Genomic DNA, 23278 nt, shown 5'->3' on the forward strand with positions numbered 1-23278 from the left:
AACATTACACAGGGCTGTCACTGCGTGCAGTCTGGCTGCTGGGGTCCTGACCATGCAGACCCAAGCCAGGAGCAGAACTGGGCCATGCCTAGCATGCTTTGGCTGGGATTCGAAGAGGTCCCTTTCCAATGTTCTCACCATTCTTGGCTACTGTAACGGCACAAATGGAATCAACTCCTTTGATAAAGTATGGGATCTTGTGGGGCTCAAGTTTCCTCCAGGGAGAGTCACAGAAATGTAGGGCTGGAAGGGACCCTGAGAGGTCATCTAGTCCAGCTCCCTGCGCGGAGACAGGACAAAGTGCACCAGACCTAGAATGGTCAGGAGCTGCCCCAGCAGCAAAGCTGACCTGCCCCGTGGGCCTGCTCCACGGAACAGAGACTCTGCACCCCACGGCGCTGGCAGATCTTCCAGAGAGCAGGGAGGATGACTGGCAGCACGGTTTGGTCAAGTAAACACAGACACAAGTGGTTTGGTTTGGTTTTTTACTACAGTTACATACAGAAACTATTCAAACAGAACGCAGACCACAAAAGGAACAGAAGAAATCATTCCCGACAGCGTCAGAACCAGCCCTCTCAGACGGGGGTCGCCACGTGTAGTGCTCAGGCCCTGGGAGGAGGCGAGCGGTAGCGGTAACCAAGCCAGGGGCTGCACGTGCTCTCTTGACAACGCCCTAGCAGCGCTTCTCAGCCCTGACTTACGGCAGTCCCCACTAGTCCAGTCCCACGCCGCCCTGATTCGCCTGCCAGCTGCGGGCTGGTTCTGCGAGACAAATGTCCAGAGGCCAGACTGAGACCCACCCACCCTCATCTACTTTGAACACCAGCCTCAAGCTGAATCCCAGAGTTAGAATTAACCCTCTCACCCCCCCGCGCCCCACCCTGTCCGTTCTAGCCCTGCTATATAGAATGAACTAAAGGAACGAGAACACAAATAAAACCAGGCCAATTACAGAGAGGACATACGATCCCGCAAACAAACCGTTAGCTTTTAAATTATTTTAATTCTACATTCACTGTTAAATAAATTACCCACAGTAAATACTGTAAGGAGGTTTGTGGTCTGCCAGTCTTCAGCCCTGGCATGAAGAGACGTGCTACAATCTTTATTTGTCTAGTACTGAACTAGACATGTAAGGCTCAGCTACTGTGTATGAATTTTCCAATGTCCAGTAAGGACAGGGTGACCTATGCAAAGGAGTTGAGGGACGAGGGCGAGGAGAGAGAGAACAGCTTTGCAAAAAAATTTGATAATTTAGAATTTTTTGACCATCACACCCAGGAAATCCGTTGAGTCTGGCTAGCAGCTGGCCAGGGACTCCCGGACACAGCCACTGATTCAGGAAGGCATTTTAAAACCGCAAACCCAAAGGGAGCAATGGACACAGCTCTTATGGAATGCCAACTCTAGCAGCTGGACTCTGATGAGTAACCCCAGCTGGAGTCCCCACTTTACCAGGTCCTCCCCCTCACTGCAATGTGCTTTTCTCAGTCTAATGCTTCGGTCGGATGTGGATATATAGTTGCTTCTCCCTTCGTTCTGCCCTTTTAGAACTAATACTAATATACAAGAACTTTTGTAATACTGTACAAGGGCCCTGTCTTTTGGCTTCCAAAGAGATTACCTGCCATTGTCTTAGTGAAGCAGTACAAACAGTAACCACAGGGGAAGACTGTGCATTCAGTCCCATTCAGACACAATTTGGTCACATCACTCCCCAGGCCTGGGCCACAAAGACTGGCCCAGGCTTACGCAAATTTAAGTCTGCATCTGACCAATAATCTCAGTCCCACCTTTCAGAAACGGGAAACACATGGCTACTCCAAAGCACAACACCTTGCGCTTACAGGAGAGAGGAATCTAGAGGCAAAAAAAGGGGACAGAAACATTCAGTGGCAACAAGAGAAGAGAAAGAGGAAGAGGCAATACCTCTTTAGTGAAGACCTGCAGACACATTCATTCAACTAGCATCTGCTGAGGGCTGCAGAGGAACATTCCTGGGAAAGGGTTCCACTTTTCCCATAGCCATCCTTTGAAAACAGTGGCCGATATTAAAGGCACATAGCAAACAGTATGTAAAACAGTATGACACAAAAGAGGAGTAGGGAGAGATCTACACACACAGGGGAGGATCAGATGACAGTAAGGGGTCTCTGCCCAGACAGGTTTGTCATGTGCAGCCCATGGCACTGTGCATGCTATTGGGAAGCACCCTATGGTGCAGGAGACGCAGAGTTGCATTAAATCACAGTTGACGGGCTGGGTCTCAATTTGCCTTAATATTGGGAACTCTCAGAGATTGTGCCCGTTTCACTCAAAGTTGCTGTCTGACGACATCTTCTGCTCAACTCATGCAACTATCACACAGAGACTAAAGGAATCTCGTTAAATGTGCAAACTGGAGGTTCCTGCCTGAATCTACAGAAGAGAGTTGCATTAAAAAAATCTGTTCCATCTGAATTCAAGGCCTACTGGAGTTGTCTTTGGAGAGAAGACTAATATTCCGACACTGATTAACCCTGTGTTGCATAAAATGCCTGTGGCTTCCCTTATCTTCATGGGGAAGACGGGCCATGGAGATTACAGGGCTACACTTTGATCTAAGCAGCAGCACTGTGCACTGGCAACCACCCTACCCAAGCTGCATCCCTCAATTAAAGAGATGAGGACGGCTGCATCCGTTTTACTTACTAATTAGGTGGGGACCCCAACCCCTGCAACGTAGCCAGTGTGGTGCTCAGCTGGGCAAGCCCGGGAGCACCCCCCTTTGACAGCAGCACAGGAAGACTCCACTGTCACTGGGCATCATCTAAAGCAAAGTGCACAGAAAACAGCCAGATTCTTCCCAACAACCAAATGAAGATAAGCAAAGCTACCTCCTCCCATGGGAGCCAGTTGCTTGGGACAAGAGTTACCAAATACAAAACAATTTACCCTCAGAAACTCACCAGCATTCACCCTACACACTCACGGAACTGGAGAAACACTCTCAGAGATGAAAACATAGTAACCTGGACTATTGTACTAAGATTAGGCCACAAACAAGTTCAGACCTGCAGGATTTTACTAGCTTTAAAATCATCGGGGGTGGAATTGGGGAAGTGACCTGGTAAAATTATTCTACCCTGAAAAGTTTGGAGGTTGCCACAAATTCTCCCCATGTACTAGAAAATGAGTGAGTCCCCAGGTAACCTTCTGAAAGAAGAAGCTGGCGTGGGGAAAACCCAGCATGCAAACTACACATGGATCAAACCCAGAAGCGTCAAGAGCCGGTATTAAGAAATATAAAATGAGTCTTTCCTTTTCAGGGGCACGTGGGGGTTGAACATTTCCAATTTTTTAAAAAGTGAATCATTAGAACAAAGCTGTACAAAGATCTCTGCAGCTGCCCATCCTCAGAGCAGCAGAATGAACTCTCCAGAGGATTTGCCTGAAGTTCTCTAGGAGAATCTTCAAAGCTTCCTAATGGAATGACGTCTCTTTGCCATCTCTTGATGGGTTCTCAAGCCTCCTGGGAAAGAGGCTCCCCCTGAACTAAGCCCCAAGTTGCTCTAAGCTTTCAGGATGGAAGGGGAACTCCTCAGGGACAGGATTTCTTCTGTTGAAGTTTATTTCCAAGCACATGTTTCTCATATGCTCCATTTACTTTGGAAAGTTTTACCCCTTAATTTAGGTCTTGAAGCCATGCATAGTTCTCACCCTCCCTCCAACAGCTCATATTAATGCAGAGCGCCTTTGTGTTTCGCTTCTGTGCCTCTCAGTAGCCCGTCCCATGAAGCCGTTACTGAAGTTCTACCACTCGCACGGCTGATACCAGAACTTGGATTTCTTTGGTCACCGGGTTAAGAGGCAGTTGCCTCAGTAGAAAGCACATGAACATACCAGGTGTATTAGCAAACCAGTGGCACTGGTTAGAGAGTGATCAATGCCTTCCAGGCTACACTAAATGGAAAGTGTCAGGTATTGCAGAACATTCCTAGGGTGACCTTTAATGACTCTAGAAAATACTCACCCTCCTGCCTTTGCAACAGTGGGAAAAGGGCACTGGTACATGGGAAATATACCTACCTTGTGCACTGATCAGTTTGCATGGTGGCTTTAACTAAATTCTCATACTCTATTACAGGACTTAACGTAGCAACTCCTTCCTGATAGATGCACTGTGCTTATCTGCCGCACGTGGTATTTTCCAGTTACACTAGGATAGGCAAATCCTTCCTTAAGGTGACTCAACTCTTCACTTGTGAGCTTCTTAGAGCCTTAGGAGAAGGCAAGTCTAAGTTTCACAAATGCCAAAGCTGGTAGTCTTCACTTCCCAAAGGTTATAGTCAAGACACTTCTAGATCACTTTTGGTCATTCCAACGATGCTACTCTGAAGATACGTGCCACAGTGCCGCCGTACTCTGTGTAAAGTGAACAGAGCACTAAGTGTCCACGTAATCCAACATGACATGCTCTGTCATGCTGACATTACCCACACCTGGCCATCCTCTCCTGGAAGGTCTGCAGAACATTGGAATCCCCCATATTCCAGTAGGATCAATAATCCAGTGGATACCTAGTCCTGTTCAAAACAGTTAACAAGGACAGGTTCAAAGAGCTATTGGTAGTCACAGAAGGAAGTAGTGGCCTGTACCAGACTGCACTGGAGTTCTTCCACCTCGTAAAAAAACAAGCTCTATTCACGTGGCACTGCCTGAGCCAGTCAGCTACCACACAACGGCCCCTGGTGAGGGGAATTTCTGTTTCCTTGACAAGCCTTTGTGCATTTGACACAAAGGAACAAACTGCACTACAAACTGAACAACTGCAGGTTGGGGCAATGGGAAGACAACTGCGATGCAAGTTCCCTTACCATAACCAAGGGGAAGTCTCAGTCTGCCCCTGGTGTTTGACTCCACTCTAGACTTTTCCAAGCAAGGGACTCTGATCGTGGCCAGCTTGTTCTGAATGGCTTTTCCTGAGGGCACCATCTTTCCTGAACTGGCTTCCAATCTATCCTGTAAGCGACTAGATCTCAGGAAACAGCACTAAATGGAGTCAGCCTTTGGGGATACCTTCAGTGTTGCTAACACAGAAGACAGGCAACCCTGACACTATCCATTTTGAAAAAATTTACATTCATCACAAAAAAGTTCCTCTGAAGTTTTCCAAGGTGGTCTGACCTGCTCTATGGGCACTGTAGTGTTGGGGTCATTCTGACACACTCAAAACAGTCACCGAATATAGACTGGCCATTTGCATGCTATTTAGTCTGTCAGTCTAACATGTAGCATGTGAGAGTAACGAGGAGTAACGGGGCTAACGGGAAAATGGCTCTTTGGTATTGAATCAAAAGAAAGCTATAACAGGTGTTATCCCTCTGAAGCGACGGAGACGCCTCTGTAAAATGACGGCTCACAATTCTAGCAAGTCAGTGTTAGACATTCCACACACCTGGGGCTCTGGCAGCGGAGATCCCGCTCGCAAGGTGTGAGAGGGGAGACGTGAAGGACAGGGCTGCACCTGTAGCACATAACCTCAGACTCCAACCTCCACGGCAGCAGCTAATGGAGAGTGATTTTCCCTTTGTAACTCTCACACCCTCTCTAACTGAGCATTTTCAACAAGCAAGTTTTAACCTGGCCGTAATACTGTCACTCTATGAAACTCGATGCCTCTTTAGAAGACATCACTAAGATTTCAAGACACTATTAAGACTATTAACTAGGCTTCATGCTATAAACATTCTCCTATTCCACGGGGCACAGCAGAAAGACTCATCAAGTTACCAATAAAAGGGCTCGAACGGCCAGTGGGAGGTGAAAAAGCTAGGCTGGAAAGCTGACATGATTCAGAATGAAAACCCAGGGCAGAAGAAGCTTCATGACAGAAAGTAAAACAGTAATAGCTTCATTGTAGGCAGCATCTGCGAGAGGTTTCCATGATTTACATCATACCCAATCCAGTTATTCCTTAAAAATAAAATTAGATAGCCTGACATCAGTGGGCATAGTTACTGGGTGGCTGGTCTTGAATACACGGCATTAATGAGCTTGTGATAGTGTTTTCATCCACCACCAGTAATATCCCACATTTACATTTCTTAAAAATAGTGTCGAGTGAAACATCCCTGTAGATCTCTTCACAATTTGGTGACTGGCTGCACTATCCCTGTCCATAAACATGCTGTATATATTCATATATAAAAAATATTCTCACACTGTAAAATTGCATAATTACTAGAAGAGCCTGCAACTCGTTTCTTTTTTCTTGTTTCACAAGAAACTCAAGTTTTGGCAAAACTGCAAAGGGACAGAATTTCACCCTGCATTCCGAAAAGTCTGCAAGAATTTAGGTTTGGTTTCTACATAGGTCCTCATCTTGTCTAGATAAAATCTCAACCTGTGCTATATTGCAGGGCTGGAGGAAGCATGAAACTGTAGAAATGACCTTGGGATTGTTTCTTCATGATGTGCAATACAAAATAAACTAGAGATACAGTATTTTGTTTGCAGCAGTCCAGGTGGTGTTTGTGGGGGAAGGGAAGGAGAGGGGACACTGAACCGTTCTGATCCATTCGCCGTTAGCACAGTCCTGACAAAAATGCTCCAATAACCTGTTCTTAAGTTATTCAAGAACAAGAGCATCTTCGCTTGGGAATTACCAGGAAAGCCCACTCAATCCAGGAGGTTCATGTCACAATCCCGTGAGAGATCATGCGATGCTCAGCGTGTCTGCTTTTCATAGTCTTCACCCTGCATCTTAAACTTCCATTTACAAACCATGGCAATGGTTAACTCCACTGGACCAAAAGCTTGGGGCGAAAGGACGTGGAACAAAGGGTTAGTTTACACAGACTAGACACAAATGGGGAGTCTGGTTCTTTGGAGCACTTTCATATGCAATGCACTACAGCTCCGTCATTTCTCCCCACTTCCATCCTCTTCCCACAGAAGAGTGGAGCGTCAGCCCAGCCAGCACAAGTGCCACAAACTCCCCCAAACACCTCATTAGGGTTTTGCTTTGTTTTTGGAAGGGGAGGGTGGGAATCCCCGTTTGTTTTATTCTACTGATACAATAGACAGAGGACCAGACAGCACAAGTAATAATGAACTAGGCTCTCCCAAGCCCTAAATCAGCTAGACTTGTCTCTGTGCTCCCCATCCCAAAAGCAAAACAGGAAACTGAAATGTATCCAGTTCATTCAAGCCACATGAGATCTGAAAGGAGGGGGAGAAAATAACACCACTGCCTCCCTTACAGCCCCCCCAGCTGCCACATGCAGATTGTGCACTGTACCAGGACAACAAAACTCTGTCTATTCACATATACTGAACTGCTTGGATCGCTGGCTCCCCAACTTGCCCTCGCCACAGCATGCCAAAGAGCTCTTGGTATGCTGCCAGCACCTGCAGGTTTCACAGCTGTCACCCCCACGTGCCAGTCCTCGACCCGGACCTGGCTCCATTCTTGTCTGTCCCTGGGGAAGATGGGGGAAGGGAAGGGAAGGAAGGCTGTGACTGCTTACGCTGTTGCATACACATGCAGACGTTTTGTTGTTTTTTTTTCTTTTAAAATGATCAAATTACTGTGAAATCACAACGGGCACAGGCAGCCGTACGAGGTAACTATGGTTCAGTGGTGCTTTCTTGGTAACTTCCAGCATAACTCAGCCTTGCCTATTTCTGTATCTGGAATATAAAAAGCCGCAAGTTGATGTTCTTGGCAGCCAGCAGTTTGTTACATTCCACAGAGTCGATGATGGGGAGCGGCACATACTCCGTCTCATTGTTCTCATTGGTGAAGACGAAGTGATAGATCACGGGATTGATTTTCACGTCGTCGTAGGGCCCCTTCAAGAGCAGGAAGGAACACTCCATGGGGGAACTGATCTTGCTTTTCAGAATGAGCTGGAAGGAGAGGGTGCGCTTGCAGGACAGGTTGGGGTTGCGTTCGGAGTCGTTGACTCGGGCCTTTAACACCCAGGTCTGGTTGAGCACGGTGAACCTGGGCGTCTCATAGTACAGGCGGGTGATGAAGTCATCGGTTCTATAGGGACGGAACTGAACTTCTGCAACACAACAAAAGAGGGCGGGGGAGAAAACACAGACAGACAATTAACCAGAGCAGCTGGCAGCCTGAACAATCGAGCTCACGTTACCTGTAGCTATTGTGCAGGACCTTTCTTGACATGGCATAAGGAGGCAATTGGGGTTGGGGGTGACCACTCCAAGCCAGTGTCAGGACAAATAGGACTTCTTGGGAAGGAACTCAATGCACTTTAACAGTCCATCGAAAATAGTAAATACAGGAAGCACTTTTAAGATGCATAAAATTGAGGGGAGGGAAAGGGAGAGGGGAGAATAAAATACAAACAAGGTTAATCAAATCCATTGAATACACCACCTTATAAACATAGGGATTTCCAAACTGGGTTGGACCATCTAGTCTAGCACCCTCTCTCTGACAATGGCCAGAATCAGATGCTTGCAAGGAAGGCTGAAGTAACCCCATCTGTAGACAGTGAATCCCCAGTCTCTGATGGGTTTAGGTCTGGAGCCATGAGGGTTTATATGCTGTAGATATTTGCATATTTAGTGTAACTGTAGCTATTCTGAGTATCAATGTCTAATCCTTTTCGGAATTCTTAGCCTCGGTAATATCTTGTGGCAGAGAGTCTCACAAGTCAGCTGATTGTTGTGTAAAGAAGTATTTCCCTATATCAGTCTGAATTTGTTGTTACAAGGTAAATGACACGCTAATGTTAGCTTGTGGTGAGTGGGTGGTGCACACAGCACACAATTACACAGAATCAGTCAGTTGCCTAAGTGGGTCTGACTGATGCAAATGATCTACATTAATTTGGTTATAAACCATGCCGTCAAGAATGGCAAGATGGACACCTGTTTCTTTGTGGTCTGTTGATGGAGAAAGAGCAGGGGGACAGGCAATAAGTGTGTAGTGAGGTCAGTCTTGTGGGAAGCTGTAGCTGGATCCTAGGTATAAAATCTTGGGTGTGCCCGAACTGAGGTCTGGAGTGCATAAAAACAAGCATCACACGCAGACAGGGTACGGGTCAGATAACAAAGCACATTTTATTGGGATTATGCATACAGATCTGTAATCAAGGTAATAAGGCACAATTATGCATTACCACAGTGCAAAACCAGAAAACAGGGCATATGAAACACAGACCTTCAGGGTTCAAAGGTACAGAAAATTCCGGGTTCAGATACATAAAGAAATAACAATACATTGGGTGGAAGTGGTCCAAATTTACTTTTGCAAATGCACTCTAAAATCTGAAATCCAGCCCCCGTTTCAAGGCACAGTCCGCTGTCAGTCCAATAAACTCTTTGCCAGCACAAAGACTTTGTCAACTCTATCACTTTTGGACAAACACATCGTTCCAGTGAAGTCTTTACTGTACAAACCATGGAAGCTCACAGCATAACTACAGGTACAATAACCCTTTGGGTGCATTTCATACAGGTTTACATATTCTTCAAAGTTTCCAGAAGAATTAGGAAAGCACAGCAGGCAACACCTGGACAAAGGAGGTGATCAGTTATTCAAGCTACACAGCATTGGTAACTCAGTGCTTTGACATACACCATCATTTTACTACAGAATCCTACAATAAAAGAGCCAAGAGTCCAGCTGTATCTTCAGGGATCAAGAGGTATTATTTCTAACACACATCTCTACACAGAGAAGACATTTTTCCTAGGAAGTAACTGCTTTAGGCATAGGGGTGTAGTGTCTCGATTGCCTCTCCAGTGCCATGCACTGCAGCACAGAATGCTACTGCTTTGCCCTGCTCTCGAAGGTGCCCACCTGAGCTAACTTATCCTACAAGGGCTGGACCCGGAAAGCAGCAGCAGAGCAAAGCTGGACTATCTCACTCCCTAGCCAACTATTCTAGCTCAGCCTGGTGCTCCAAGTGCAGACGCTACAGAACTTCGCTCCCCTCCTCAGCGCCAACTACTTACGTGTATCCACTGGCAGCAACGGATGTAATGCTGGGAAAAACCAGAATCCGGGCTAAGTGGATCAGCTAACAAGACTGCTCTGTTTTTCATGATCTGAGCTCCCAGCACAATCCATTTGCCACACGCCGGCCTCGGTAAGTTTCACTAAGGACTCAGCTCCAGATTTAAAAAACAAAGTGATCAATGCAGCAGGACGCTAGAGTGGCTATCACTGCAACTACAAAAATCACCTTTCTGCCTCACATGGGACAGGCAAGCAGAGACCTTGAGCAGTACGAGGTTATCACATGCTTCTGCCTGCGGCTCCCTTCTGGGACAGCAGAGCATCCATTGCTCCTCAGAATGGAGGAGGAAAGCCAGCCGAGACCAGGAGATCTTCCCTCTACGCTCCTCTCTGTGGGGCTGCTAAATATTTATGGTAAGGGAAATGTGTTTTCCCCACCCACACCCTTTCCCCTCCATACCCTCTTCAGAGTTTCTCTTCCATATTATTTGCCTGCAAGTACCTCAAGCACAAACAAATCTTAAAGAGCAATTCTCCAGGCCCGACTTTAGCACTGATGTGCCAATAAAGTAACCAGCTTCCCTGCATGTTTCATTGCATTGTTTAGTTGTTAATTCAAAGTTAATTTGTATCCCTCTTTCCCCCCTCCCTACCCTCATGAGTTGCCATTTGAGGCAGACAATAGATAGCTCTGCACTGGGGTTTTTCTTCACCCAAAGGAAAACCAAGAACAGGAGGAACTCAAATATGAGAAATGACTATGTATTACAAAGAGCGCTCTCCAGGAGATGGGTACAAAACCAACAGCACGGAGACCCCCGTGAAAGATAAATTAAGCTTTCTGAATAGCTCACCAATTGTGTGTGACCCAACAACAGGAACCAGAACGGAATGTGAGGAGCTGTAATTCTCATGCAGTGGAAACAAGAGGCCTATCACGTAGGGTCAGTGTGTGTGGGCAGGTCACTGCAGTTATTAATACACTGGACTCCAGGTGGAAGGATGTGTCAGATGACAGATAAGGGGTCTGTTAGCTGGATGCTGTCAAATTTCATTTTCACTTGCAGTAAAACAAAGAAACAGTACAGGCAACACTGGTTTTATATTCTTATTATTCTGGTCTTGTTCATCAATCCAGTGGATGCAACTACAGCACCTTACCTGCAGCTAGGAAGTGGCCTTCCTCCCCACTCGACACAAGTGCTGCTCCGTGGACTAGCCATCAAGGGAAGCAGCGCCATAAGAACTGAGGTCAGCTCCTGTCCAGAGCCCAAGCACATAGCCTGTGAAACAGGTCCAGTCTTCACCAGTTCCGAGGCCCCGAAATCCTGCATTCGCCTCCTGAATCCAAACCCCACCTGACGCCAGGACAATGAAATCTGCTGCTGCTGAGCCAACTCTTAACATGGCTGACTACCCCTCCATCTCCGCCCAGCACCAAGCAAGGAACACTGACACGAGCTAACCCAACGGCCAAGCAGACAGGGAAGCTTTCTCGGAGAGCACTACTGGGACAGACGCACTGCGGCCACTGTCTGCTCAGCAAAGCCCAGCTCTTCTGATCTACAGACCGGCACTGTGCATTACATAAGAAAAACAGGCTTCATCAGTACGTCAAGAACAGGAGTGCCAAAAGCAAGACACTGAAAATATTGGGTGGTGGCTGGTTTTGCCCTGTCTGAGTGATTACCTGTGTAGCCAATCTTCTCAAAGCTGAGCAGGCTGAAGATGCTGTTATACAGCTGCATTTCTTTTTTATGGGTTTGGTCCATTTCATCCAGAATCTCCATCAGTTCATTCCCAGTCTTTGTGGGGTGAGTGCACTCCGCTTCATGAACAGTCAGCTCATGGTATGGACCCTGCCACGGGCACCCAATCCGCTTGTATTTGCACTGAGTCACCCTGTTACAAAGAGAGCACAAACAGGAGTACTTGTCTGCTCTGTAGACAGACACTGCACCACAGAATGAGATGCACAAATGGCAAATGACACTCCATGAATGAGGACACTTATTGTCTGATCAGAATACAGCCTCTGAAAGCAAAACCCGACCAACCTGGCGGAACAGTAACTACGTCACTGGCTACCAGAATTCATCACTAAACCTCTGGGCCTCGGCATCCCAGAACCTCCATCCGTGCCAAAGAGGCCTAGGCTTTTGCCAGCCAGCACGTTTGGCTGCAGTCATTCATGCTCAAACGAAACAGCTGGTCCCAGCAATGGGGTCAGTAATCCTAAACTGGGGTGGCATCTTAGTGTGTTGCTTGTAGAGCACCAGACACAGTGGGGCCTCTGGGCACTACTGCAGTATAAATCTTCCCCAGGATTTATTTAGCACCTGTCATTTTATGCGATGCCAAAGAACTCTATGGACCGTTTGCAGGGCTCTCTTCACCCACCGCTGAAATGCGGCACCCTCTGTGGAGTAGTAAAGTAGCAACTATCCCATACCAGCACCACTCCCTTTTAAAAGCACTTGCGTAAAGTACAGAGCATACACTGAAGTGACAGGAGGTGCCTTCTGGACTGAATTTGAAATGGAGTTTGAAAAGACGTCAGCGCTGACTCCCTTTTCACTGCAATGAGTGCGATGGATTTTCAGCGACCACGCGTGGGCAGGATTTTACACTGAAAAAGCCCCTACAACAGCATAGCCCTGTAATGCCAAGCTGGGGCATAGCTCCCGTAGGGGAGATGGGAAAGGTGCCATTTTACCGGAGAGGGCACACAAGCAGCTTCCTGCCAGGGGCCTCCCAGCCAAATCCTGACACTCAACCCTGGCTGGTTTATTAGATTTCACTTGATCGCAGTACAGCTGGAGCGCTCATGTGGACAGGCAGTTCAGTAAGTCTGAATTCCCAACAGCGCTGTGTAACCGGAGCTTCTGCCCCAGCTGACATGCTGCAGTCTAGCCAGTATTCTCTGGGCTAGTGGGCTCTGCCCGAGAGAAGCATGCCACAGGCTTCTGGCTGCTCACAACTACACGAGATAAGGATGGGAGGTAGGGTGCATGCCGCAGGCTCGGACAATGCACTGCCTCTGCCAGTAGGCTGTGAGATAGAAGCAATAGAAAACAATCATGTGCAAATCTCTGTGCTCTCAGTGCTGCTTTACAATTCTATGGAAGTAAAGCAACTTGTGGCCAAGCCAGTCAAAAGCTTCACTTTCCAGTCTCACCGAGTGTGACCTGCAGCCAGACCACCTTACAAACAACAATCATTAGAAGAGGGAGCCTGCTAAGGTGTTCTACTCCAGCCCCACGTCACGGGGCCAGCACACATTGTTTCCTTGTTTTAGATGCCTCAGCAATAGACCTTTCACAGCACCTCTTTTGAAGACTATTCTGCAGCCTAACACATCTCACTGTTAGGGTATTATTGTTCTGATATATTTTTCTCAAATGTAATCTCATTTTACTTGCTGCCCATGTTCCTAGTCTCTCTGGCTCTCCATTTTTCTGTCCTCCCTGGGGTTTTGTAACATCTGTCCGTTTAGGGTTACCTACATTCAATGTGGTTATCCCACCATAGCCTTAAGGAAGATGGTCTGTAAGACTGGAGAAATCCTCCTCCCCACCTTGCCACGAGCCCAGAGGAGACGCCCTTCACTGAAGATTCTACAGCAATTGGGAAGCAAGTGAGAACTCTCAAAACAGCCTCAGCTGTAAGCAAGAGGCAGTCCAGCTACCTTTTGGCCTGACCTACAGCGGTGACGATTTCTCAGGAAAATGCCATTCTTGCTGTTTTACAAGCTTTGGAAGGCTATTTTCCAGCAGAAGACCACTGGCCATGTGGTTCCTTCCTCCTGCCGCTTTTATAATCGTCACTAGGGGTCACTCAGTTCCCTTTAAATACTGCAGAAGGGCAATCCAACCATTTAGCTCGGGTGTTCTGAATCTGCCTGTGCTAGTGTCTCTGGACGGCCAGGAGAAGGTGGAGAGCTGTCATGACTGTGTACGTAAGAGTTCACTTGGTAGCTCGTATTCTTGAAGTAGGACTCGGTTTCCGTAGTGTGGAACAGGGCAAGTCTGCCCAACCCAACTGCCTCCCATTAGCTGTACCTGCTGCCACCCAAGCTAACACTCCCGTCTGAAACTCACACTGCAGGTGCGTCTTGTTCGCTAGGGTTCAGAATCACAGTTCAGAAGCACCATAAAAAATTCACACTCCAACTAAGCCCGGTGTTTTAAACCGCACTCCTCTTGGCGCCGCCTGCTCTGCTTCGGACAGTGCCGTCTGAGGAGCAGCCACTAACACCCAGTGCAGCGGAGAAGCCTGAGGGGCCTAAGGCGGGCTGCCCTTCAGGGGTTACGAAAGCACCTCGTGCCTCACTGAACAGCAGGTGAGACTGTTTACCTGTCCTGGCACTCCTCTTTCTGGTGTCTCTCCAGAAGGGAGCGAGGAAATTGCCGCATGCAGAAGCCACACTCTGATGGCAGCTCACTCACTGCTTTTTCCACAGCCAGGTTTCGGCAGCAGAGGCTCTTACTGATCTCACAACGGCAATTGGGGCACGTAGCCTGTTCCTCCTTCAGCCGGGCATCGGCTAGTAGGTGGATAAAACAGCCAGCGCACATCAAGTGACCATTAGTACACTGCGAAGAAGGAAAGGGAAATGAAGCTTCAAAGACCTTGTGGGAAATGACGTACCAGAGGTTCACTCTACACTTCCGCCATGTTTGCACTCTAGTCTCCCTTATATTTTGATTATAAACATATGTAATTTTTGCTGCATACATATATGTACTGTAGCTCTCTGGTCCACTGACGTGTTAGACAAGAGAGTAACATAAGGAGAATTTTTTTTAAATGCACAAATGTGCGAAAGGTGACAGGTAAACAAGAAACAGACCTAGCCACTTAAATTAACATTGCAACATTTCATCTTTAAATAAAGCAAAGGAATCTGGTTTGTTCCACTGTAGTCTTGAGAGAGACACAGAAACAGCAATTCCCTGCAGTCAGTTACCATCTTGAGTAATAAGAGATGGGAGCCCATATTGCAAACTTGTCAAAACTCTTCCACATTGATAAGAACAATCCTGGACTGTACCCCTGGTAAAGATCAGAAACTAGAGAGTAAGAAATTTTCACTTCTGACTCATCAGCACTTGGGCTTCAAACCAAACAATGCAGGAGGGGAAGGAAAGATGCTAAATAACACGAATTTCTGCCTTGGAGGTGCTATTATCTTGGGTCTGCCCATCTGTTTAAAGACAACGGATAGAACCTTAGGGGTTAAATCCCAAGGCTGGATTTTCCCCGCACCCACAATCCTATAGCCTGGCAGAAAGACTTACTGCTTTTGCTTTGTTTAAACAAGGCTCAGCTTCAAACAGGGAACAAACAAATGACTGACTAGCCAACATGCTGAAAAACCGCACATGGCACCCAGGATTTGGCCAGGCAGCCAGCGCCCTTTTTACTGGCACTATTCTTGTAGCTCAACAACAGAAAGTGAATGGCACTCCCCACCCCTTCCTTCTAGTGAAAGTCTGCTTTGTAACTGCCTTGCAGGTGACACCCCAGCGCTGCCGAGGAAGGCCTGCTTTCTCCTTTGGCACAGCAAAAGGACGATAGCTCATTTCAGCACAGACAGTCTTACTCTTCCTTTACTCAACTATAGACTGAATGGAATCCAGGCATACGCCATTCCCAACCAACCTTTGTATCACATGCTTACCTAGCGATTTATGAGCCTTGTAAGACGGAGGAGACCTCTGGACAGCTTGTCTACTGAAGCCTGTTCACAGTGGACTAAATAGCACTCCTGACCACTATTGAGTTTCGTTTCCCACTTTCCAACACCCTGTAGCCCTACTACACCGGGAGACACTATTTTCAGCGCTAGGTCAGTTAACTATTGGTTTCCTTGGGCTGGTGCTGAAGACAATACAACGCCTTGCGTAGACAGGATGAAACTGTTTTCAACATCTTTACAAAAAGTGTTTTTGAAAATAGTTTCTTGAGTCTGAACCATGCCAGAGAGCTTCCAGTAAATTGTCCCTTTCCCATGTGAATAGGAACGTGAAACCCGCAGACTGAGCCATGCACTGCAACAGTTATTATACAAAGCACACACAGCACCAGAAGAATACTGGTCCTTACCTCAAGAATAAAACCCCACAGGCTTCTACCCTTGAAGCCAAGGAGACATCCCTTGGCCAGTCGCACTGAGCCCCTTATCCTCGCTGGATGACGGCAACATCCCAAAAGCAGAACCACACCCCACCACAAACCATCTACTTGTGCAATGCTGCACAGTGGGAGGACGTGTCTTCTTGGCCTCATTTAGTGATAAACTGATGCCCCGAGGCATGCGGGCTGTACAGCTGCATTGTTCTGTCTAGAGCAGGCCAGATTTCCACCAGTGAGTCCTATACTGTCCGCAAAGAGCACGTCAATGACAACCAACCAACCAAAGGCAACTTGTATGTTAACATGTTAGCCGGGCAAGATGAACATAGCAGGAGTCTAGTTTTCGAGATTTTGAGAAATTTTATTAGTGCAAGTCCTGGTGTAAAATTCTTTAGACTAGCAGAGTCGTGTTCAACTGACCCGTGGCTCGTCCTCGGAAGACTGAAAGCTCTGGCGGAGAGAGCTGTCCTGCACAGAGGTGAAATGGAAGAGCTACTACGAAGCAACTATTCACCCGCTATGTAAAAACACACTGGAAAAAAACAAACTCCAGCGAGCCAGAGGCTGTTGCACTACCAGCAAGGCAGCCTCTGTCCCGGCGCTGCCGGAGAGCTGCCACGTCACAATTTTCTGTTTTCCTTCGTAAGTCCAATTCCCTTGAAGAAATGCAGCCTATGTGGAAAATTATTTTAGACAGGCCTTGGCCGCATAGTGTTACAGCTAGGCAGGAGGTCAAGCAGTCTCCAGAGTAGGTTCTCACCTACCCCTTGCTCTTGCACGTTATTTATTATCTGAGAGGCACCTAGAGGCCACAAAAAGATCAGGGCCGCAGTGTGCCGGGCACTGCACAGACAGAATAAAAGAGTGTCCCTAATCAAAACAGACAAGACAGACATGGAGTCAAAAGTGGGGTGTAACTTGCAAGCAGAGGGAACCAAGGGACAGTTCAATGGCATGTTAGTGCCATGATTTATTTTTATGTAAAAATGAGTGGGCTTAGTTTGTCCTCCTTTATTTTTATTTATTATAGTAAGTGTTTCTCAAGGGGGCTGGGAGAGGAGGGAAGCCACAAAGGGGTCAGTTGAACAGCAACCACCACAAAGGCAGGAAGAGTGGGCACTGAGGCCAGGGAAGGATGAAGGGGACCCACACAGGGCAAGGGGAATGAGACCAAAACGTAGTCCGAGCAAGCAGCCAATCAGCAGAAGAGAAAGATCGTCCAAGGAGAACCTTATACTCCTTTTGGGTGGAGTTCCGACAACAACCAGCTGACACAGCCCTGATTCTATTAACCCAGTGCAAAGCAGGTTGGAAACTAGCAAGTCAAAGGTCACAAGAGACAGGACTAGTTTCTCCAGGGTGTCCGGTGCTTACTTTAAAGCAGAGACACATGACTGCATTCTGGCCAGCCCATGAGTGCTTGGATTCGGCAGGTTTGTAGTTTAATTGTCTGTGGCAGGGCAACCCTTACCTACCGCCCACCCTCAGTCCAGGGAAGAGAAAATGACTCCCAAATAATTGGTTTGGGGTGGGGAGGGGAAGAAGCCTGTTTTAACATGCTTGTAAATAATCAGATTGCCAATAGCACTGGGAGCCTTGCATAGCCTGACAGTTAGTACTTGAGTTCCTGCCCACAGGTAGTTTCCTTGTGGTAGAAACAATATAAAATTCACTAGTCTTCGTGAGTTTCAATCTGCAGCTGCCTCCATTATCAGGAAAACATTAATGTAGGAGAACAATGGCACAATCAAACCCACAGTTAATACTGTGCAATTTCATTATCCAGGCTCATTTAAAGCTGTCATGTAGGCGGCTGCAGAAACTGATGGCTTAGCTACTCCTCCCTCCCCTCCTTGGCAAAGCATCCCAATTTCCAGTAACAAGGGCATTTTTAAAACCTGCCCCATCCTGTGTTTGCATCATTGCACTTGGAAAGATGAGTGACCCAACCAATGACACTGAGTGACCAAATTCTAAACCGCCGTTTGTCTGCTTCTGGCCAGTTTTCCAAGCCTAGAGTATATGGACTCTCAGATGAGGGCTCTCCTCTGACTGTCAGGGTGCTGATGAGGAAGTCACAATGTTTCTACACAAAGTTTAGTTACAGATTTGCCTTTGAGGGTCATTTTTCCTCTCTGCCCCGACTTTCCATAGGAAAAAGTACATGTCTCCTAGACTCTGCTCACTACAACATGCTGCTGGCTTGTTCTATACTAAAGACAGCAAAGATATTTCTCAAGCAATGGCCCACGTTCCAGAAAATATAAGGGCGTAACTGTGACAAAAGTTCTAAAACCACCGTCCACAAGAGCTGAGGAGCTACATGCCAAAGAGTGTCATTTGCAACAGAAATAATGGAACATGAAGCCTCTGCAGCCAAAGCCCCCCAATTTCCCCTGGGGCTAAAAACTGCATGAATTCCTCGACTCTCTGAGCCCTGCTCAACAGCTGGTCAGTTCTGCATCAGGTTTTAACATGCCCTATATCTCATCTTCCTTAAGGTACAGGCCTTTGTTTCAGCAAGGTACTTCTAAGCACTCGTTCTGATGTAAGAGTGACCTACAAATACAAGTTGTGCCTGTGCCCTTTTTGCTCCTGCGTGGTAGATAAAGGGCTAACGCTGACACTTTTCTGCTTGTTTCTTACATTAGCAATATTGGGAGTCACCGTTTTCTCTAATCCGCCAAATCACGGCAGACTGATTTAAATCAAGGTGATTTAAGAAGCAATTTAAATCATGATTTAATCACCAAGTGGAAAGCCTCGATTTCAATCATCCATTTTAATCAATTTTTCCATTTGCACTTCAGTTATTTTCTAAAGAAAAGTGCATTCTCACTGGTTAATATAACCAGTGAACCATGTTACAACTACAATTACAACTAACCAGAGCCTTTACACTAGATTTGGTACATCTTGTTATTACTAGGAGCGTACATTAGAACAATATATATTTATTTAAGCAATTGCATAGCTTAATATTTTCAGATTCTTATTAACTAATTGTACATTTTAGTATGTTAGAAAATAGTGAATGACATATTGCTTATTAACTAGATTATTAACTTTTTGCTCATGGTTTATGTCAAGCTGCATGAGGATGGTAACTAGAATTTAATTAAACACACAAAACAGCATATACAATTTATTTTTGTTAAACAAAACAAGCCCTTAATGCAGTACATGACCTGCTATGCCAGATTTATAAAGACTAACTTCAAAAATTACATGTTTTCCCCCCATTCTTTCTTTATATAGAAAAGCAGCCTTTAACTCCAAGTTTTTAATAGAGGCCCATGGATTCAGCATGTTCATTTATTTAGTTTAAACAGGTTTGTTTTTAAAAATTAAAAACTTATAATTTCAACAAATCAGAAAATCTAATTTCAATTTTTTTAAAAAATCAGATTTATTTTATTTTTTAAAATCATCGATTTTTGTCCACCCTGCTCCAAACACTCTTTCAGCAAAATGTTGGTGGAAGTTTTCTCAGCACTCAGAAGGGAACGGGGTTTGGATCATTCACAAAGAGTTTTTCTCCCCGGGGTTGTTTTTTGTTTTAAGTTGTAAACTGCCTGACTAAAAAAAAAACATTTCTCTTCCCATTATCCTGGGTTCAGTCTCACCTTGTAATAACCTTCATTCCAATTTTGCCCGCAAAACCAGGGAAGCTGAAGCTGAGTGCTGATACATCTAACACAAAACGACTAGAAAAGGACCATGCTAAGCTCCAGAGAAAGTTAGCCAAGCTAGGTGAATGCACAACATAATGTGAAACAGAGTTCAATATTAATAAACGCAAAGTAAGGCACACTGGGGGCAAAAAATCCAACTACTCACACACCACACAAGCGTCTAACCTATCAACCAGTTCAGGAAAGACATCAGTGTAGACAGATCAAGGAAGCGCTGAGCTCAAAAGAAAACAAGGTATCAGGACTGGGATTGTGTAGAATAAAGATTAACGTTATAAAGCCTTTATATAAGTCAATGGCGAGGCTTTGTCTGGATACTGTGTGCAGTAGGGGTCACCCCATCTCAGAAAGGATATTGCAGAGCTGGAGGGAGTTCAGAGAAGAGCAAAAAGACCATTCAAAAGCCTGGAAAATCTCTCCTATGAAGAGTAAATGTTACCTCAGAAAGGAGACTCGTAAGAGGGGATATGTTAAAAGCACATAAAACAAGTGGTCTAGAGGAGCGTTATAACACAGGGGTCCAAGGCCCCCTGGGGGTCCGCAAGCAGGTTTCAGGGGATCCGCCAAGCAGGGCCAGCATTACACTCACTGGGGCCCAGGGCAGAAAGCCTAAGCCACACCACCCCGAGCCCTGCCACCTGGGGCTGAAGCCGAAGCCTGAGCAGCTTAGCTTCATGGGGCTCCCTGTGGCATGGGGCCCTGGGCAATTGCCCGGCTTGCTACCCCCTAATACAGGCCCTGGCTTTTATATGCAGAAAAACAGGTGTTGTGGCATAGGTGGGCTGTTGAGTTTTTATAGCATATTGGGGGGGCCTCAGAAAGAAAAAGGCTGAGGCCCCCCTGCTGTAGTGGGTAGACCGGGAGCTGCTGGTCTCCATCTCAAACATAAGAATAAGGGGACAGTCAACAAATTTTTTTAAAAGGTGGGAAATTCGAAACCCATACAAACTCATTACAAAGGATGAGGCCAAGAACTTAGCAAGGTTCAAAACGGAGTGGACAGTCATACGCATAACACAAGTATCCAGAGTTAATGCGTCCACATTCTGGAAGAGATTAAAACTCACACTGAAACGAATCTGTAACTATTGGGGATTAGGACAAGACCTAATGTGGGGAGCAAGTTATCCCACACCTGCCTCATGGGAAGTTTCTCGCTCCTTCCTCTGAAGCATCTGATGCTAGCCGCTGTCACAGATATATACTGGACTAGATGACCTCAGGTCTTATGCAGTCTGGCAACTCCTACAGTTCCTAAAAAGGTGACCCTATCAGGCCTTATATGTCATAAATCAGAGAGGGAAAAAAAACACTATTTTTTGCAAGGCACTTTTGGGTTCACCAATACAAAAAAACATGTTTCACAAATCTGCAGCTCCACTGTGTTCAGAAACAGGACTGTGTAACATAATACAACTTCCTGCTTTCATGAAAAGCATGTAGCATCATGAACTATAACGACTCACATGATCTTCTCAGTGAATGGAGTTTGAGTGGAACCAGCTATGTGGTTAATCCACTAGGAATTCTACACTGCAGCATTCGCAGGCTGAGAAACAGGATACCGCTCAGCGCTGCTTTGCTGTAGCTGGCATCACTCCTCTGTCTGCGACTTCCAATTAAAAGTTGTCATGGAATAAAGACAAAACAGCCACGCCTGTGTGGAAGATCGATCCCCAAGAACAGAACACTACAAATGTATCAGAACTCTTTCACACACACATAACACAAATGGAGAAGGATCAAAGACAGGAATAACCCTATGTATATCCCAAATACTCTAAGGATCCTGCTGGACCATGCCAGCGGAACCAATGTAAACAGGGAGAAGCCAGTCACTCAGACCCACTCCAACAAGGATAAGCCATCAAGACTACCCTCAACCCCATCCAAAAGGTTTTCCATACCGCTTACATACATGGCAACAAGCACAGAACAAGAACCTGAGGACTTTGCAAGAAGTTTTCTAGATATTTGTAACTATGCTGCACAACCAGTTGGCCTCGATTTCTACAACAGGACACTGGGAGAGACCTAATGATCCATACGAATGGTAAGAGGAATCAATAACATTTGAGGTGTGGTTCTCAAAGAATCCTCTCTGAACCTCCCCCATGCCCTAAGGCTGCCCCGCCCCCGGTGCATAGTGATGTGATCATTGTGCAGACAGGTTGGAGGGCAGGCTTGTAGCAACAGAGGGGGTAGGTTTGAAAAGCCCTGTGGAAGTAAGCCCAGCTCTGGCTGAGCAGTCTCTGCAGCAGGCCTACTGGGTCTGGAACTCCTTGCCAGAAGAGAGAAGACTGAGCCCAAGCCTGACTGTTTAGGACAAGAGCTGAAGACACCGTTCGGAAAAACTCGCCAATCCCAAGAATGGTGTGTGGCAAAGCAGGTGCTCAGATACCACGGTGAGCAGATACCAGACAGTCTCAGAACTTGGACACTGCCCCCCCCCCACTGAAATGCACACTATTCAGAAGGTAAAGAGTTTACGAGTGTGGTCTTCTAAGGAAACAAACTCTAACACTTGCATTCCAAGGTGATAAACTCTTTCCACAATCTCCAGACACCCATATCCTGTCTTCCTGGGCAGGAGCCTGACAGAAAGGCTGCTGACACAAGAACACTTTAGACAGGAGAAATCTATTCTCCTCCAAGTCATTCACTCTCGATATTAACTGGAATTTGAGTCCGACAAAGCACTTCCCATTGATCACTCAGGTTGCTGGGCTCATAGACATGGATCGTTTGGATTGATTCAGAACATAAGCTCTAGCTATGAATCCAGAAGAGAAGGGCTCCTTCAGATTCCACACCCGGAGCCTATCCCCACAGTGTGCTCAGGTCAGCTGATCAAAAGTCAGGGGAGCTTCTCTTCCACTTCCCAGGAGAACGCTTAAAACACAGGAAACTGACATTCCTGTTAATCCCAGTGTGCAACATACTCTTCATTCATTCCACACCAACAGCTGTGATAGAACAGTGCAAAGAGCTCAAGGCAGGGTCTAGCTCTCCACTGATATGTCAAAAATACTGGGAATTGGGGAGTAGCCTGCGAAACTGCAGGCAGCTCAAAAATCACCAGGAGTTGGGTAATTCTCAAAGGACTGGTCTTTACTCACCCCAGGGTTTAGAGCTCAAGTGGAACAGTTACCAACCACGGGCAGCACTCTGCAGAAGGGGCAGCACTAAAAGGCTCAGATGAAAGTTTCCAAAAAGCCTGGAAAGCTTCAGCAAACCTCAGGAAAAGTTTGACTTTTTAAAATTTTTTTAATTAACAGTCGGGGGAAAGGCAAGCATGCCGGAGCTCCGTGACCCAGCCCTATTCATTATGCAGTGCATCACAGCAATAAACTAAACAGAGGTCAGGAGCAGCACAATTAATAGCAACACTAAACCCACAGGACAGGGAGGGGAAGCCAGAACCTAGGTTCACAAGCACTTCGAGTCAAACATGACCACAGCC

General features: G+C 46.4%; 1 protein-coding gene across 6 annotated transcripts in view; it reads right to left on the minus strand.

Moving 5' to 3' along the window:
* Positions 1-471: 471 nt before the first annotated feature.
* The window catches only part of ZFTRAF1 (zinc finger TRAF-type and ring finger containing 1), a 46817-nt gene continuing 24010 nt past the window's right edge, over positions 472-23278 (minus strand). For all 6 annotated transcript variants that reach the window (XM_073329896.2, XM_078851393.1, XM_078851392.1 and 3 more), the window contains exons 2-4: positions 14339-14577; positions 11673-11884; positions 472-8057 (exon numbers count right to left, since the gene is read on the minus strand). In XM_073329896.2, coding sequence (XP_073185997.2) covers positions 7666-8057; positions 11673-11884; positions 14339-14577 — 843 coding nt within the window. In that variant the 3' untranslated portion in view covers positions 472-7665. The remainder of the gene's footprint in view (positions 8058-11672; positions 11885-14338; positions 14578-23278) is intronic.

Source organism: Lepidochelys kempii, chromosome 2 (genome assembly GCF_965140285.1).
Source record: "Lepidochelys kempii isolate rLepKem1 chromosome 2, rLepKem1.hap1, whole genome shotgun sequence".
Lineage (NCBI taxonomy): Eukaryota > Metazoa > Chordata > Testudines > Cheloniidae > Lepidochelys > Lepidochelys kempii.